General features: G+C 39.3%; 1 protein-coding gene across 2 annotated transcripts in view; it reads left to right on the plus strand.

Moving 5' to 3' along the window:
* The window catches only part of LOC126474952 (serine/threonine-protein kinase Nek8), a 321,061-nt gene that overhangs the window by 40,266 nt on the left and 260,300 nt on the right, over window positions 1–20,495 (plus strand). For both annotated transcript variants that reach the window (XM_050102469.1, XM_050102470.1), the window contains exons 5-6: window positions 9,317–9,458; window positions 11,726–11,882. In XM_050102469.1, the coding sequence (XP_049958426.1) occupies window positions 9,317–9,458; window positions 11,726–11,882 (299 nt within the window). The remainder of the gene's footprint in view (window positions 1–9,316; window positions 9,459–11,725; window positions 11,883–20,495) is intronic.

The following is a 20,495-nucleotide window of genomic DNA, read 5'->3' on the forward strand; positions in this document are numbered from 1 at the left end:
CCCTGATGGTGAAGGTTTCCCTGAGAGAGGTTCATATTCAATGTGTTCTCGACTTTCCAAAAATGATTTCTGCCAAAGGAATACTTGAGCATTGGCTAATGAATTTTCCCCATGGACCTCTTTCAACTTTTCCAATGTCACTATCACAGATCACTCAAATTTAACACAAAATTTGATGGCATAACGTTGCTCTAAATTCCACTGCTCCGTTTTCGGAACGCAAAGAAAAACACAGCTGCACTGATGGCACTCTCAGGAAATCCCGTGATGGCTGAACGGAGCTGAAACTCGGACTGGGCATGTGGAAGGGGTGTAGGGCCTACGTAGTCGTCTACACAAGTAGAACAACATAGTGTTGCCAGATCGCTGTCTCATTACTTTTCCTCACACACCTCACCATTTTCAAGATGGGTCGTGAAATAGACGCACAACCAATATTGCTGATGTCAATGTGAAACACAGCTTGCTCTGTTCATCCTCAAGATCTACAAGGCAGTAGATATCAGTACCAAGATTGATGCCTTGTTCCTTGACTTCCAGAAGGCGTTCAGTACAGTTCCGCACAGACGTCTGATGAACGAAATATGTTCGGAATAACAGTGCAGGTTTGAGTATGGATTGAAGAATTCATGACAAATGGAACACGGCATATCGTTTGTACTGGAGAAGTAGCTTGAGGTGCAGGGGAACTCTGCCTATTATCGCACCTCAGTCTAATATCGTACCCTTCTAAATAACTGCTGGACGGGAGTAGCTTCATCAGATGTGTAACAGAAACCATTCAGTACTGTGTCATCTTTGGTTGGATGTGCAGCGTCGTTCAGTTTGTGTAATTCTTCGAAAGTTTTGTGCACAGCAAAAGTTGGTAATTTACAAGAATGATTGCCTATCGAAGTTGGAGCGCTCCAAACGATACATATCGAAGTTGCGATAGTAAATCAATTATGGAGGCCTCGTGGCGTGCGTTACGAGTATGTTTGAAGGTGTCACTAGAGAACGACAAAAGAAAAGCGTTAGAGAAGCACTGGTAAATTGAAAGGAGACGACTTACCTTAGTCGTCTTCGGTGTTATCGTCTTATGACAGTCTGTGCGATGTATAAGCTGCAGCAACAAGACCTTTTTTTGCCATACCCGGGGTAATATGGCTTGCACAGTGTAATCACGAATCCAGCACGACACAAGAATTATGCTCGTCTCAATCGATAATGTAGAGGACTCGAACCACGTATTTTTCCTGATGCTGGTTCGCTTTCCACAAAGTCCGCAATGAAATTGCAATGGAATGTCAGTGTCTGCACTCCCCTTACGCAGTTCCACAGACTTCACAGCACCACAGGCAATACAGTCTCTCTTGTCGTTGTCGGGCAGAAGTCCATATTTCGGGGAAAAAGTCAAACATTTGTCTAGACTGCATATGCATGAAATGAGAGTTCTTCATGTGAGGCAATCCGCAAACGAACCTTGAGAAGCAGCACTCATTACACTCGCTATGAAGGGAAAATGTCACAATCAATTATGGCCGGAACGTAATGTACTGAAACTGAAGAAACAACGCAAGCAGAAAAAAATTCTTTACGAACACTTTTTAATAAAGAGACAACTATTGCTGGTTGGAAATGGCTCCGCTCATTTATGTGGAGACGCTTAGAGCTTAGTGTAAGAAAACCTCAACAAGCATCAGTTAGGATTTAGCAAGGAAAGTGTTCAGCAGTTTTTTGACGTTTACGAATCTCTTCTAGAAAAGATAAATTTTGACCCTAAGAGACTTTACAATTGTTATGAGACTGGTCTGACAGTTCTACAGCATAAGACAAAGTTATTGGATTGAAAGGTAAATGGAAAGTTGGCTCTGAATCCTCAGCATAGAGAGGATAATTAGTAACAGTTGTTACTTGTATGAGTGCGACCAGTCACTTTATACCTTCTTTATTTGTATTTCCACGAAAAAAAAATCAAAAACCAGAGCTGTTAGATAGGGCAACGAATGGAAGCATGACTGTCTACCACAAATCAGGATGGATGTAATCTGAAAGTTTCCTTAAACGGTTTCTAGATCAGCTTTTAGAAAGTGTGAAACCTTCCAAGGATGACCCCTTCGTCCTGGTCTTAGATGGCCACTATTCACATATAAGAAACTTACTCGTACTTGAGTCAGCTAGGGAAAATGGTGTATGCATTGTGAGTTTACCACCTCACTGTTGTCATAAGGTGCAACCTCTTGATGGAACATTTATGTTTCCCCTGAAAACTTAGATATGCACAGGAAATAGAAAACTGGTTGAAAAATCGTATAGGTAGAGTGGTGAGTCCTTTCCAGATTGCAAAGCTGTTTGCTGAAGCTTACAAAAAGTCAGCCACAGTAGCTACAGCAAACACGGTTTTAGAATAACTGAACAGAAACATTTTCCAAGACCATGAATTTTCAGTGGCTGACTATCATGTTCACTGGTCAACAAGACGAGCCACTAGACTCTGTCCATCTTTCACCTTAAAATGACAGTTATCTGGCTGAAACAAGTCACATCAGGCAGGAACTACTTGAGCCCCAGCCTGGACCTAGTGGCTCCCAACCACCTGTAAACAAGAGTGGTACACACATTGTTCGAGGACAGGCCAGGTGTGAAACATCCTCACCATCTGCAAATGACTGCAGAATTTTTCTGATGGATATAAGCCCCTTGCCACAACTGAAGGACCAAACTGTTCATTCGAAGAAAAGAGGATGACCAAGCTGCCCAGCAACTGTTCTGACAACTACACTGTATAAAATGAAGCTCATTGAAGACATTTCCAAAAAAATCGAACAAAAATGTTGCAAAAACTATTTTTGCTGATAGATAAAACAAAAATAATCAACTCATTGCAAAACATAAAAGGAAAAAAATCATGCATGAAAAGAAAACTATTGTAATTAAGAAAAGGAATGTCTCACGTAGGCCATTATTGGAGACATCCTCAGAATCAGATGAAGATTCTGATAAACCACTGACAGTGTCTGCAGATGATGAAAGTGAAAATGATTGTGAGCTTCATTTGACTGACAGGCCTGAAGAAAAATGGATAACTTGTACTAAATGTCACATGTGGTGTCATAAACAATGTTCTGGAGCTACTGACTATAAAACCTTTATTTGTCATTTCTGTTTGGAAGGATAAATTCCAACTTTTTTATAATGTGAGCAGTGTATGACATTTTTATATGTGAAATTGCATGACAGCACTGTATTTGTGCATGTAATTAAATATAATAATGTTCTAAAATTTTCAGTTAATTTATTTTTGCTCCTTAATTCTATTTTAAAATTGTTAGAGCTAGTATCTCTAATATTGCACACGATGATATTAGGAGGACCCCTGATGCTATATTAGGGATACTTTTTTCCAAACTGCCTAAACGTACTTTGTGTGGTTTTTTATTTTTGAATTGTTTATTCGATGAGACATTCACTTAATTATTTTGGATAAGGGGCAACAATAAACAGCTTGCTTACTTAAAAACTAAAAAAGCAACTTAATGAAAGTAATAACAGCAAAATTTTATCCAGAAGTAAAAATGGTTGTGATATTAGGCGTAGTTCCCCTACCGAAAGGGAGACTTATAGGACCATTACTGTTCACAATTTATATAAATGATCTAGTGGCTTATGTCAGAAGCTCCATGAGTCAGTTCATGGCTGATGCTGTTGTATATAGAGAAGTCGCAACACTAGAAAATTGTTGTGAAAAGCAGGAAGACCTGAAGAGGGTCAACCACTTGGTGCAAGGAAGAGTGTAAATAGATGGAATGTATTGCACATAAATATGCAAGAAGACTGGTCATTCAGTGATTAGACAGTTGCTGATCAAAAACTGAAAGGTCATATCCATTAAATATCTAGATGTATGCATATGGGGCGATTACTCACTTAAAACTAATCATAGGTAATATAGTTGCCAAACCGAGTTCTTGACAGATCCGCAAGAAGTGTAGGAAACCTACTAAGCAGGTGTCATATAAAGTCATCGGCAGACTGATACTTGAGTAGGTCTATTGCACTTCAGTCTGGGCCCTTTACCAGGTAGGATTAATAGAGAAAATGGCATATATTCATTCTGACATGCTAATTATTTATACATTCTCATAGCTGTCCACAAGAGGGAAGAGGGCAGCAAGAGGGGATACTTGCAACCCCCTTCCCTCCCTGGAATCAGGAGTACAGAGTTTTTATTTATATATTGACTGTATAACCATCAGTGTTTTGGGATAGAATAAGTTTCTTGTACCACCTATAAAATTTCATTCTTGAGGCATAACACATCTCAAAACTGTCTAACTTATGTACATAAAAAAAATGTAATTTTAGAGACAGCCCCTCCCTGGATAAATTTCTGTGGATGCCCAGACTTAAAAACACACTTCAGTCTCCTGTGTGTATTTGTCAACAGCGTAGATAGTGGAAGCTCTTTGTACTAACATCCTAATCATAACACAACAGGGGGTATTGTGTTAGGTAGCTCACTGCATGCAGATACTGATCAATCTTCCTCTTACTTGTGTAAAACATAATATCTGAATATGGTAGCTTTCCATAACTCTTAATTTTTACAATAAACATGATGCTTCTGCTTTACTTTTTCTGCAGTGTAACCATGTCTACTGAAACACCATCATCACCATCACGATTTCCTTTCTTGACACATCTAATGGCTTTATACACCTCATCTGGCTTTACTTGTGGAATGACATTATTAACTGTCTCTACTTGTGATTCATCTTTTGGGCTATATTAAATTTTAAATAAATTTTCCAATGGTTCTACAATGGGCCAGGCCAAGGTTTGTGCTCCCAGAGCATGCTCACACTCTATGAGCGCAGCAGAGTCTGATCAGTGCTTTGGATTTCCCACCACTGCAGTGTTCTGAGCAGATGTCTGAGTGAGATGGTTGAATGCTGAAGACTGCACATGTGGGAAACTCTGAATGACATGTTTGTAACACAATTCAACTGTTTCTAAGAGTGAAAATTGCCGTGTACATCTAAAAGCAGGTTTTTATCATGTATGTTTATTTTCAGCTTTTATTTTTCTGCCAATGCAGTAACTTTTATTATTTTAATAAATAAGTTCGTTTAAGGGTGCTAATATGATGAACAGAGCTACAAAATGCTTTACATACAGGCATTTGACATTAAGTTGTGATGTTTATAAATTTACATACATTTTGATTTTATAATGAGTAATATACACACATCAATTCAAATCTAAATGTTGGTGGGACATGGTCAATTTAATAACAGAAAAAAAGGTTTGCAAACTTGTGTTGAACTGAACATTGAAATAATTGTTCCCATTCATCCCTGAACAATGTGTCTGCTCCAATAGCTGAGTGGTCAGCATGACGGATTGATGACCTACGGGCCTGGGTTCGATTCTCAACTGGGATGGAGATTTTCTCCACTCAGGGATTGGGTGTTGTGTTGTCTTCATCAACATTTCATCCCCATCTGGCATGCAGGTCACCCAATGTGGCATTGAATGTAATAAGGTCTGCACCAAGGTGACCAGACCTACACCGCAAGGGGCCTCCCGGCAAATGACGTCAAACACTCATTTCCATTCCCATTGAACAATATGGTCTTCGCTTTTTATTTTTTAGACAAGTGCTTGCAGAATGCAAATCTAATTTAACACAACTGGCGTCTGGGTGCAGCCTCCATTTTCCTCTTCCTCCTCATCCCTCAGCACCACTTGCTCCCGTGCTTGAAGCACTAGGCAGGAGTGTGGCTGAAGAGCTTGCACTCATGGATCACTGTTTGGGCAGATCTATTCTACAATTTTTTCTCCTTTCCATCCACCATTTTAATTGATAATGCTATTGATTTAAATTGTTTTATTTGTGAAATTTTCATTGTTTAAATAAATTTCCAGACGGATTTGTTTAATTCAGCATACTCTACTGTGCTCTTCTCCTGTTACTGTTTCTTGAAACCCTCACTCTCTTTTATACTGCCTTGTTCCATTTTTTATTTTATTTTCTTTTTCTTTCTTCTTTACTCCAGTATCTTTTGCTGTTTGCCTGAATACCTTTCATCTATCTCTTTCTTTTATTGTCTAACATTCTGTACTATTTGCTTGTTTTTTTTTCTGTTATATCTCATCAAATAAATACCCCTTATACAGCTCCTTATTGTTTGATAAAATGTAGTCGGTTGCATTTTTAGTTCAATTTGGTCTTCACGGAGGTCATTTCCTATTTAGAATTACACACATTAAAAAAAGTTTTGCATCACCTCAGTTCTGAGAGTTCCGGAACCTGTACAGAAAATTGGAATGGAGATCAACGTAAACATCATTTCTGCTCTTTTTACTGCTCATGAAAGCCACACATTGCATGTTGTACCACCATACAGCGAGACCTTGAGAGGTGGTGGTCCAGTTTGCTGTACACACCGGTACCTCTAATACCCAGTAGCACATCCTCTTGCATTGATGCATACCTGTATCTTTCATGACATACTATTCACAAGTTCATCAAGACACTGTTGGTCCAGCTTGTCCCACTCCTCCACAGCGATTTGGCGTAGGTCCCTCAGAGTTGTTGGTGGGTCATGCCATCCATAAAGAGCCCTTTCCAGTCTATTCCAGGCATGTTCGATAGGGTTCATGTCTGGAGAACATGCTGGTCACTCTAGTCGAGCGATATCGTCAACCTGAAAGAAGTCATTCACAAGATGTGCACGATGGAGGCATGAACTGTCATCCATGCAGATGAATGCCTCACCAATTTGCTGCCAATAAGGTTGCACTATTGGTCGGAGGATGGCATTCACGTATCGTACAGCCATTACGGCACCTTCCATGACCACCAGCAGCGTATGTTGGCCCCACTTAATGCCACCCCGAAACAGCAGGGAACCTCCACCTTGCTGCTCTCCCTGGACAGTATATCTAATGCATTCAGCCTGACTGGGTTGCCTCCAAACACGTCTCCGATTGTCTGCTTGAAGGCGTATTTGACACTCATCGGTGAAGAGAACATAATGTCAATCCTGAGCGGTCCATTCGGCATGTTGTTGGGCCCATCTGTACCATGCTGCATGGTGTCATGGTTGCAAAGATGAACCTTGTCATGGACGTCAGGAGTGAAGTTGTGCATCGTGCAGCCTACTACGTACAGTTTGAGCTGTAACATGACGTCCTGTGGCTGCACTAAAAGCATTATTCAACATGATGGTGTTGCTGTCAGGGTTCCTCTGAGCCATAATCCGTAGGTAGCGGTCATCTGCTGCATTAGTAGCCCTTGGGTGGCCAGAATGAGGCATGTCATCGACAGTTCCTGTCTCTCTGTATCTCCTCCATGTCCAAGCAACATCGCTTTGCTTCACTCTGAGATGCCTGGACACTTACCTCGTTGAGAGCCCTTCCTGGCACAAAATAACAATGCGGATGTGATCAAACCACGATATTGACCCTTTAGGCATGGTTGAACCTCCTTCTTGTTGGAATGACTGGAACTGATCAGCTGTCGGACCTCCTCCATCTAATAGGTGCTGCTCATACGTGTTTGTTTACATCTTTGGGTGGGTTTGGTGACATCTCTGAACAGTCAAAGGGACTGTATCTGTGATACAATATCCACAGGTCTGTGTCCGTGGCTGCACATTGGTGGTCACTGAGATGCTATTGTCGGCGTCTGTCATGGCGTTGGCGTAATTGCCTCGTCCGCCCTGGTTGCCCGTTCATTTTCTTGGTTGAGTTTTTTAATTAGACTCGATGCTGGTTCCCATGCCTTGCTGAGGTTATAGCCATCAAAGATCATTTGCAAGAACATCAGATACACACTCAACTTAGGTGCCCCAACAAATCGGTGGTCGCAGAGCACTGTTTGTCCGAAAATCACGAAATGGACTACCAACATACCAGGGTCTTGGCACAGACATCTAAATACTGGGACAGCATCGTTAGAGAGGCTATCAAAATTCATACCGGGGATGGACTCCATCAACCGAGATACCTCTGAAAGGCATGGGAAACAGCATTGTGTCTAATTAAAGAGACGCTCAGCAAAGAAAACGAACGGGTGGCTAGGCGGATGAGGTAATTCCACCGACGCCACCACAGACGCTGACGCCAGTGTCTCAGAAACTGCCATTGCGTGGCTATGGGTGCAGACAATCGAGAGAACACCTCATAGGGGGCGATTTAAGACGGCCGCCGGCCCTCAGTAGCTCAGTTCATCAGTGCACCTGACAATGGCAACATGTCTGATCACCGAAATATTGTGCCCGTTGGACACTATGGACTGGCAGTACACCCATGGACTGTTTGAGCGAAACATGATCTGTTTCTAGACAGATATCACTAAATTCATTGTGCAGTAGCTTTGTTATTTCCATGATTTTTTCCATTAATATACTCACGAATGTGTGTTTAGCATTGTTACTAATGTCATTCAATAAATTTTTATATTTACGGTACTGTAATACATTTATTTAACCAAGAGGTCCAGTTAACCCTGACATATGGTCCACTTAACCCAGCCACCCTATTTAGATAAATAGTTAACCCAGCCACCCTATTTAGAAAAATAGGGTCAAAATTCTTCTCCAGTTCTATAAAATCTGTGTGAGATACTGGAAAAAAGAAAGTGCTCATAGATTTTATATGGTTTTTCCTCCAGAGCCATGAATAATTAAAAAACCATTCTTTAAGTAAAATTTCGAGGGAAGAAAAATATAAGTATAGTTAACGCCAATTTCCCCTATAGGTTTCGATGAGTGAGTTTGTGAGTATCAAAATAGCTGACATAAATGGTCACATCAGTTTACTACATTAACTTAGAAGCTTAAGTTTTTTACTGTGCCAAGTGATTATAGACCTTATGAAGTGACATAAATGTCAAATTGAAACATACACCAATTCCTGAGAAAAAGGGATTTTAATAGATGGACAGACAGACGGACACTGAGATAAACAATGACAAAATTTTTTTGCCTTTACATATGTCTGCTTGTGTCTGTATATGTGCAGATGGATATGTGTGTGTGTGCGAGTGTATACCTGTCTTTTTTTCCTCCTAAGGTAAGTCTTTCTGCTCACGGGATTGGAATGACTCCTTACCCTCTCCCTTAAAACCCACATCCTTTCTTCTTTCCCTCACCTTCCCTCTTTCCTGATGAAACAACCGTTGGTTGTGAAAGCTTGAATTTTGTGTGTGTGTTTGTGTTTATTTGTGTGTTTATCTACATACCAACACTTTCGTTTGGTGAGTTACGTCATCTTTGTTTTTAGATATATAAGTAACAGATCTAACGTATTTTGCATTTTCTGTACACAGGTTCCTGTTGGTTTGTATCGAGATTTTGATGGTGCTGATGATGTTAGCCAGATTTACTTTTTTGTTGATCAGCTGAAGCTGCGATTGCAGTCCGAGGAGAACAAGCTAGATGGTTATGAGAAACTTCGTGTGGTGGGCAAAGGTGAATGTTTACTTTGTATTCCTATTATTGTTCCTGATGTGAATCCATAGCATAGGCGAAAAACAAGAATCGAATCAAACAGTGTTTTGTTTCTTCAACACTAGTTACATTTCCTTTTAGTTATTGGCTATCCAGTTTTTTTTAGAGTTGATATCAATGAAACTTCTACAAAATTATTTTACACTTAAGGGAGTGAAAAGTGTCACACCATAAACACATTGACCAAATGCTGCCAAACTGATACTCTACGATTTCCATACCTATGAAATATTTTGTTAAGACTTCATCCCAGAGAATGTGCACATTCAGCTTATTGCAATCCTTAAGACTTGGAGAAAGGTTGAATCTTTGGTGTAGATGACATGGGAACATCATATAGGATGCAAATGGTTGGCTGTGGTGCTGTGACTGCAGAGCAAGTCTTGATGATGTGGACTCAAGACAATAGTGTGGCAGCAAGGACAGGCATGGATCCTTCCAGAAAGACTACACCAGAAGACTGTAGCACTGTTCAACTGTCATTGACAAATAGAACTGACAACATCTAAAATCCAAGCAGAGGTTTCAAGCAGAGAGTTACTGGGAACTGTTGGGAACAGTGTACTTGAAGCTGGGTTGAGACCTAGTGTTGCCATGCATTTGTAGTGATGCAGATTGACAAACAAAGCACTAACTAGAAGCCTGTCTGAAATAGCTGTAACTGAATGGCTAACAAAGGACTAACTACAAGACAGTGTGAAATAGCTGTAACTGAAGGGCTTTGGTTTACTCTAGACCTGAATGATTCTCAATGTATTAGTGCATTATTTTGTTAGTCAAGCTAGGTCACTACATCAGCTACTTTTTTAAAACCCCTAGCCCCAGGTACATCAGGGGGTTTTTTACAGTACAGCAAACCTTTTTTCTGCCTGTGGGACAACTTTGTCCACCCATCACTCATGCTGCCATGCAGTGGCTAATACAAGCTCCTACAGAGTGGACCACACATCTTAAAATTCAGTGCGGTGGGTGAGATGAAATGGTTTCAGTCAAGTGGTTGGAGGTGGCACACTTGGACATGAAAGTGACTGTGGACACTGCTACAGGACCACCCATCACACTGCCAACTAGACAGCACAGTGCAGAGAAACACACGCAGACCAGCTGCCACCAGTGGGACCTCCCAGTGGTTCCAAAGACTACCAGATCTGGGTAAACTATAAAATACCAGCTGCCTGCCATACCTGAGGCTCCGAGTTTTAAAAATAAAGAAGGGAGGTAGTGCTGATGTATGGACACAGATTGACTAACAAAGGACTGTCTTTTGACAGTGTGAAATAACTGTAACTGAAGGACTCTGATTTACTCTAGACTGACACAATCCTCAGTGTGTTTGTGTATTATTTTGTCCTGAGGTATAGTGTTGTTATTGAAGGTTATAGTGTATAAAAATTGTGTCCTACATGTAGTTTACCACTGACACTATGCCACAGACAACTCAGACTTGTGTGGTGTAGAGCCGCACTCAACTGGAACATTGAGTGGCATCTGTAGTCTTCATCATTGAGTCTTGCCTTGTTTGTAGTGGACAGATTGTGTTGAATGTGTCAGTAAACTACTTAGTAACAGGGATTTTCAAGACCCTTAATTCTTCGTATCGTGAAATCATGGTATAAGCAGCTGTTAAGTATGGTGAATATGACAACAGTATTGATTTGGTACTTTTTGAAGGGTGACTGAATGCTCACCGGTGTTGGGCAAGAATGGTAAATCCTGCTCTCACACCCTTCCTGACAACGGTGCTAAATGGCATATTCCAGCAAGGTAGTTATAGATCCCCTACTGCAGTTGACATCACAGGAGCGTTGACATATGTATGAATCCTAAACTGACCAGCCTATTCCCCTGAATTGTCACTGGTAGAACATAACTGGATTGCACTGAGAAGACATATATTTTTGTATAGACTTCAGCTAGCAGTTTTCATGCATTGACAAAATATATGTTGGCAAGCATGGCAAGATATTTCTAAAATGACATTCAGAAGCTGTTTCATTTCATTGTACAGTGAATACAAGAATGTACACTGATGTTGATGTTGGACACCTGTTCGAAAATGAATGAAAGTTTAATGGTAAATATCCAGCTGGTGCTTCAGAGTGTAGCACTTTCCATTACTGTAAGTGTGTATGTACATAATTCTTGTTCTTTTAAGTGTTGCTTGCTGACTCATAGATTTTTCCAAAACTGACATACTGACTGTTAAATCTCTATTTTATTTGCAACAGGAGCATTTGGCAGTGCGGTATTATATCGCAAGGTTGCTGATGATACATTGGTTGTTATGAAGGAAGTGAACATGACAGAATTAAATGCAGTAGAAAGACAAGCAGCTCTCAATGAAGTTCAAGTACTTTCCATGCTTCATCATCCAAATATTATCAGGTAGTAAAAAAAGGATTTTATAGGCATGTGAAATGAAGTAGTAAATTGTTGATTGTGAAATCTTAAATAATGTAACTGAGGTAACCAAAGGCAGACATTACAGTATTTTTCTTATATGAACTGAACCTAACTGCTCAACATTTTAATATCAACATTTGACCATTATGGATAAATTGTTTCTTATTACTTTTGCACCTAAACTACTAAAGATACTTGGGTACACAATTCACTTCTCATTGATGTCTATAATACTCTTCAACCCTCTTTGGGGATTTAATAGCAGTAAATACCACAAAGTCATATATCAAAAACTCTAGACATCCAACCAGGATATCAAACAGAAAAGCAATATTACAGTCCCCATGAAAAACCACCTTTCAAAATAGAAGTAAATTACAGGTTTCCCTCTATCATCCAGCTTCATCGTCAGCAAACTGTTCTGACCCCACAGAAAACTTTGTGTATAGGAGGATCATTGATCACTGTAATAATAAAAATATTCTTTGTGAAGTTCAGTTCAGATATCAAAAAGGAACTTTAAATGCATATGATCATTTTTGTTTGTTAAACAGCTTTGAGAAAGCATAGCTAATAAATGTTGCAAGTTAGGATCTAAATCTTTTGAGGACATGAGTTTTACAGAGGGAAGCAAAGCATTATGGCTTCTGTTAGACAACAAGAATGTGGCTTAGATCATGTTCATATGACCAAGAACAGAAATAATACTAGTGTGGCATCTGCATCCCCCAACTAAGGTACCATGACTTGTGAAACATTACAGGGAACTGTGCTAGATACTTGATTAGTCCCTAATTTATAAAATGATAGTGTCTTTCAACACATTTAACTCTGTTCACATATGGCAGGAAAAATGATGACTGGTGTTCTCTGTACAATGAACCTAATACTAAGCCTATATTCATCAGATTTCCTAACAAGTTTGAATTTATTTTTGAATGTAGCTCTCCTAAGAAGATAATTAAATATAATACTGGCAAGTCATTAAAGAAGCCTTGGATTTGTACAAAATAGCCAGAACAATACCGTATTTACTCGAATCTAAGCCGCACTCGAATCTAAGCCGCACCTGAAAACTGAGACTCAAAATCAAGGAAAAAAAATTTTCCCGAATCTAAGCTGCACCTGAAATTTGAGACTTGAAATTCAAGGGAAGAAAAAAGTTTCAGGCCGCACCTCCAAATTGAAACAAAGTTGGTCCATTGTAATATGAGAAACAATTTAGGTCGAATGAATGACGATACAGCTACAGTAGGTTGGTTCAAGTCGTAAGCTTAGCAGTTAAGCTTTACCAGGTAGCCATTGCTAAGCATCAGGTGCTCCGTCCGTATTTATACGGATACCCTTCCTTTTTCACATTCTTCGTCTGGTTTGAATTGATTGCTAATTTTTCTTTGATCAGATAAGTGTCGTTGTCTTTGTTATAGGTGTTTATGTCACCCTAAGCTGAAAATGCATTACTGTACTGTCATGCGTTGTTTGTCGCATTCTGATAATGAATGTTTATGACCTATCACCGCTCGCGGCATGGGTTGCTTTTGTGCACGCTACCGCCGCTTACAATTTAAAAAAAAAAAAGAAAAAAGAGAGGAATCGTCTTATTAGCGAGACAATGGCAAGTGACTGCTATTTGTTGTTACTTACGCTGCTGCTTTCTTTGACAATGATCAACTAGAACCAAATAATAGACTGCGCATGATAGATGTTCTGAACGAGAGTTTACCGAAAATTTTTCTCCGTTTGAAAATCTTTGCAGACGCCTCTTTAGTACTTTACATTCTGCACAGAAATTAGAGTCATCTTAGATTTAAAAATCTAGTCAATTGCCGTGCTTCATTTCTGACTGTATCACTACTAGGCATAAGAATAATACAAATAAAAACATGACATAATATGTATATTCTTCACAGTTCGCTGTTGCCTCACTCTAGTTTCGTAGTTTATTAGGCAGACAGGATTTAAATGAGATAGCAGCAAACCCGAAAGAATACATGGCAAAATGTTTATATTCGTATAATTCTAATGGTGTAGAGAATACTGCATGTGATTCACAATTCATAAAAGTTCCTATTAGCAACCATCTCTTGTCACAGGTAGGAAAAAATTCAGAACGTATAGTTGGCCATATTGACAAACATCCCAAACAGTCTTGCCAGTCGGATTTTCATAGTACATTGAAATGCTGCTACATTTGAATATGAACAATACAGAATTTGTATTTACTTCGTTGGATAATGTATAAAATGCAGTGGTTGAAACTAGGGGCGGAGAAAAAAGCTCGTCTTCCACCTTTTTTTATTTATTTATTTACTGACGCAGAGGTTTTGGCGCCAGGATTTATCTTTGTGCCTGCAAAGCATGCCTGTGTAGCGCTACATATATTCGACGGCAGAAGCTAGTTGTGGCGGCACCTACCAACATTTTTCAGAACTTCTGCTTACTTTGCACTCGATTCTAAGCCGCAGGCGGTTTTTTGGATTACAAAAACCGGAAAAAAGTGCGGCTTACATTCGAGTAAATATGGTAATGACCCAGAAATACCTTCTTAGCACCATAACATGTTAAGAAAAGTTGTAAAAAAATTCAGGAGTATGGACATCTCATCTTAATCTGACAGATAAGATTACATAACTGAATGTATGTGGAATACACTTAAAAGAAAGATGGGAAAAAGATGTAGAAGGTGGCATTATTTCTGCTCAAGAGACATTATGAAAAACAGCACGTGCAGCAGATGTTTTTAATAACTGCTTTTTAAGAGTAGATGAAGAAATTGTTGTAGATAGTTCAGAAGAGAAAGCAAAACAGTTAACTAAAGAAGCAATACAGAGAACATTTGATTAATTAGAAATTAATCCCACATCCCTGTACGAAATAACTAAGATCTTCAGGGGTCTAAAAAGTAAACATTCATAATTTCAACAAGACACTAAATAGGTGTAGCCCTATTATATGTAAAGTTCTTAGTCACCAGTGTACTGCATGATTAGCTCTGGGCGTTAGGCCTCACTACAAAAAGGGTGACACCACACATGTCAGTAATTACTGCCTAGTGACACTCCTTACATAATTTCCTAAAATTTTTGATAGGATAATATACTCTAGTATTGTCATCCATCTGTGTAGTAATAGACTACTTAGCCAATCACAGTCTGGATTTCAAAAGGGCCGTTCTACTGAGTCAGCTATTTATACATTTACTAAACACATAATTAAATCTTTAAATGATAAAACATACAAACTGGGAATTTCTGTGATTTATTTATTTTGTCGATCACAATATTCTAGTGTGGAAGTTAAGTTGTTATGGAATATGTACTTCAGCAAATTTTTGGTTCATTTTGTATATAGGAAACAGAATTCAGAAAGTTATCCTAGGCTGCTCAAGTAATATAAATAGGGATGCCTCAACATCTGCATGAGGAGGGATTGCAATGACAGTCTCACAGGATTAGTCCACTACAGTTACTCCTTTATGTTAAAGATCTGCATTTTATTTGAATCAGGAGACAAAATTAGTCCTGTTTAGAGATGATACAAGCAATGTTGTGAAGCGAATCAAATAATTGTCAGCATAGAAAATAGTAAATTATGTTTTTGTGAAAGGTTTTGCACAAACAGGGTAGCTTTAAACACTGAAAAAACAAAGTTCATTAAATTTTGTACTGTCGCAAAATCCTGTCTCCTATTAATCTAGCGTATCAACAACAGATAATAAACAGTGTACAAAACTATAAATTCTTAGGTTTACATGTTGATGAAAACTTAAATTAACGTGTAGCAGATCTCCAAAAATTTTTAGATTTGGCTACTTTTACCATAATAGTTACCAATTTTGGGGATATAGAATTCATTAACATATTTTCATTAATTAAATTTTTATTGTGCATTATTCTTGGGTAACTATTCATTGCACAAAAGAAAGCAATTAGAATTATGTGTATAGAGATAACAAACATCCATGTTGCAGGTATCTCTTAAAGCATCTGGGGTACTAACCATTGCCTCAACATACATTTATTCAACTATGAAGTTTGCTATTAACCCTTAACTGCTCTAGTGGGGTCCCGGAGAACCCCAGACGATAGAATACAATACATAATATGTGAACGGAACAACAGATGGCAGCCGTGTTCTTGGTAATCCTCAGTGAAGTGCTGCCTTTTAACGCGGAGTGTTGAATGCGGTGTTTCCAGTATTATTGTGTGAGATAAAGAAAAGAGGTCTCAGAATACCCCACCAGAGTATTAACGTAAGTTTTTTTGACTACCTCAATTAGTGTTTTACATGACTGAAATCTTAGAGTACTTTGAAAACAGCACACTTTCCATGATAACATTAATTGTTAAGGTTATGTGAATATGAATGCATTATTTTTCAGAATGGCATCATTGAAGTCATTAACAGATGACGAGTTGGAAAGAATAGTGAATGATCCTGTGTTTTTGCTATCTGATGAGGGAAACCCCCCCCCCCCCATGAACCATGGACCTTGCCGTTGGTGGGGAGGCTTGCGTGCCTCAGCGATACCACAACAGAGGGGTATCTGTTGAGAGGCCAGACAAACGTGTGGTTCCTGAAGAGGGGCAGCAGCCTTTTCAGTAGTTGCAAGGGCAACAGTCTGGATGATTGACTGATCTGGCCTTGTAACAATAACCAAAACGGCCTTGCTGTGCTGGTACTGTGAACGGCTGAAAGCAAGGGGAAACTACAGCCATAATTTTTCCCGAGGGCATGCAGCTTTACTGTATGATTAAATGATGATGGCGTCCTCTTGGGTAAAATATTCCGGAGGTAAAATAGTCCCCCATTTGGATCTCCGGGTGGGGACTACTCAAGAGGATGTCGTTATCAGGAGAAAGAAAACTGGCGTTCTACAGATCAGAGCGTGGAATGTCAGATCCCTTAATCGGGCAGGTAGGTTAGAAAATTTAAAAAGGGAAATGGATGGGTTGAAGTTAGATATAGTGGGAATTAGTGAAGTTCGGTGGCAGGAGGAACAAGACTTTTGGTCAGGTGACTACAGGGTTATAAAAAAAAATCAAATAGGGGTAATGCAGGAGTAGGTTTAATAATGAATAGGAAAATAGGAATGCAGGTAAGCTACTACAAACAGCATAGTGAATGCATTATTGTGGCCAAGATAGATACGAAGCCCACACCTACTACAGTAGTACAAGTTTATATGCCAACTAGCTCTGCAGATGACGAAGAAATTGAAGAAATGTATGATGAAATAAAAGAAATTATTAAGATCGTGAAGGGAGACGAAAATTTAATAGTCATGGGTGACTGGAATTTGAGTGTAGGAAAAGGGAGAGAAGGAAACATAGTAGGTGAATATGGATTGGGGCTAAGAAATGAAAGAGGAAGCCGCCTGGTAGAATTTTGCACAGAGCACAACATAATCATAACTAACACTTGGTTTAAGAATCATGAAAGAAGGTTGTATACATGGAAGAACCCTGGAGATACTAAGAGGTATCAGATAGATTATATAATGGTAAGACAGAGATTTAGGAACCAGGTTTTAAATTGTAAGACATTTCCAGGGGCAGATGTGGACTCTGACCACAATCTATTGGTTATGACCTGTAGATTAAAACTGAAGAAACTGCAAAAAGGTGGGAATTTAAGGAGATGGGACCTGGATAAACTGAAAGAACCAGAGGTTGTAGAGAGTTTCAGGGAGAGCATAAGGGAACAATTGACAGGAATGGGGGAAAGAAATACAGTAGAAGAGGAATGGGTAGCTTCGAGGGACGAAGTAGCGAAGGCAGTAGAGGCTCAAGTAGCTAAAAAGACGAGGGCCGAGGGCTAGTAGAAATCCTTGGGTAACAGAAGAAATATTGAATGTAATTGATGAAATGAGAAAATACAAAAACGCAGTAAATTAAGCAGGCAAAAAGGAATACAAACGTCTCAAAAGTGAGATAGACAGGAAGTGCAAAATGGCTAAGCAGGGATGGCTAGAGGACAAATGTAAGGATGTAGAGGCTTATCTCACTAGGGGTAAGATAGATACTGCCTACAGGAAAATTAAAGAGACCTTTGGAGATAAGAGAACGACTTGTATGAATATCAAGAGCTCAGATGGAAACCCAGTTCTAAGCAAAGAAGGGAAAGCAGAAAGGTGGAAGGAGTATATAGAGGGTCTCTACAAGGGCGATGTACTTGAGGACAATATTATGGAAATGGAAGAGGATGTAGATGAAGATGAAATGGGAGATATGATATTGCGTGAAGAGTTTGACAGAGCACTGAAAGACCTGAGTCGAAACAAGGCCCCCGGAGTAGACAACATTCCATTGGAACTACTGAAGGCTTTGGGAGAACCAGTCCTGACAACACTCTACCATCTGGTGAGCAAGATGTATGAAACAGGCGAAATACCCTCAGACTTCAAGAAGAATATAATACTTTAAACATAGCTGCGCTACAGCAATGGTTCCACGTGAATCAGACTAAGAACAGCCGACCAGTTGCAAAGGATAAAGTAATCTTTACCTAGGTTTCAATAGATATAAATCTATCTTCTTCAGAAGACGCAGTATTATAACAACATGAAGTGATATGTCCTTATCGTTTAGGCAAACATCTGCATAGTTACATTAATCATATAAAATATAGCCCTGACAACAGGGTTTGTCAAACAAATAAAATAGGTACATAGAAGTTGCAGAGCGCGTCTATTGAAACCTAGGTAAAGATTACTTTATCCTTTGCAACTGGTCGGCTGTTCTTAGTCTGAAGAATATAATAATTCCAATCCCAAAGAAAGCAGGTGTTGACAGATGTGAAAGTTACCGAACTATCAGTTTAATAAGTCACAGCTGCAAAATACTAACACGAATTCTTTACAGACGAATGGAAAAACTAGTAGAAGCCAATCTCGGGGAAGATCAGTTTGGATTCCATAGAAACACTGGAACACGTGAGGCAATACTGACCTTACGACTATCTTACAGAAACCAGATAGCAGTTATAAGAGTCGAGGGACATGAAAGGGAAGCAGTGGTTGGGAAGGGAGTAAGACAGGGTTGTAGCCTCTCCCCAATGTTATTCAATCTGTATATTGAGCAAGCAGTAAAGGAAACAAAAGAAAAATTCAGAGTAGGTATTAAAATTCATGGAGAAGAAGTAAAAACTTTGAGGTTCGCCGATGACATTGTAATTCTGTCAGAGACAGCAAAGGACTTGGAAGAGCAGTTGAATGGAATGGACAGTGTCTTGAAAGGAGGATATAAGATGAACATCAACAAAAGCAAAACAAGGATAATGGAATGTAGTCTAATTAAGTCGGGTGATGCTGAGGGAATTAGATTAGGAAATGAGGCACTTAAAGTAGTAAAGGAGTTTTGCTATTTGGGGAGCAAAATAACTGATGATTGTCAAAGTAGAGAGGATATAAAATGTAGGCTGGCAATGGCAAGGAAAGCGTTTCTGAAGAAGAGAAATTTGTTAACATCCAGTATTGATTTAAGTGTCAGGAAGTCATTTCTGAAAGTATTCGTATGGAGTGTAGCCATGTATGGAAGTGAAACATGGACGATAAATAGTTGGGACAAGATGAGAATAGAAGCATTCGAAATGCGGTGCTACAGAAGAATGCTGAAGATTAGATGGGTAGATCACATAACTAATGAGGAAGTATTGAATAGGATCGGGGAGAAGAGAAGTTTGTGGCACAACTTGGCCAGAAGAAGGGATCGGTTGGTAGGACATGTTCTGAGGCATCAATGGATCACCAATTTAGTATTGGAGGGCAGCGTGGAGGGTAAAAATCATAGAGGGAGACCAAGAGATGAATACACTAAGCAGATTCAGAAGGATGTAGGTTGCAGTAGGTACTGGGAGATAAAAAAGCTTGCACAGGATAGAGTAGCATGGAGAGCTGCATCAAACCAGTCTCAGGACTGAAGACCACAACAACAACAACAACAACAACAATGAGGAAACCACAGCAGATGAGGATGAATTTATACTATGTGATCGTGATTCCACCTCTGAAGCTACATCAGAAAGTAGGTGTGAAGAATCAGATGAAGAGGCATGTATTAGACCTTCCGCTGACAAATATTTTTTTGGAAAAAAGCAGTGCTATAAGTGGTCAAAAGAAGCTCCTCCTACAACTCGTACCCGTGCTCACAATATAGTTAGTCATCTTCCAGGTGGTAAACGTGAAGCAAAAATGATTGATTCAACTGACATATTATCTGCTTGGGAACTGTTCATTAGTGAAGATTTATTGCAACTAATACTCACCAATACAAATGTCAGGATACATGATATGTCAAACAAGTACAGAGCTCCTAAGCCAGCATTCATAAAGCTACTAGATATAATAGAACTGAGAGCATTTCTGGGTCTGCTTTATTTATCTGGAGTAATGAAATCCAATCACGAAAATGTTGTTGGACTTTTTGCTAATGATGGAACTGGTCGTGATGTGTTTCGAGCCACTGTGAGCATTCAGAGATTTTTATTCATTTTGTCTTGTTTGCGATTCGATTGTGCTGCTACAAGAGATGCTAGGAAGGCTGATGACAGACTTGCAGCTGTTAGAGATGTGTGGGAATGCTTTAAAGACAAATG

The sequence above is a fragment of the Schistocerca serialis genome, chromosome 4 (assembly GCF_023864345.2).
Source record: "Schistocerca serialis cubense isolate TAMUIC-IGC-003099 chromosome 4, iqSchSeri2.2, whole genome shotgun sequence".
Lineage (NCBI taxonomy): Eukaryota > Metazoa > Arthropoda > Insecta > Orthoptera > Acrididae > Schistocerca > Schistocerca serialis.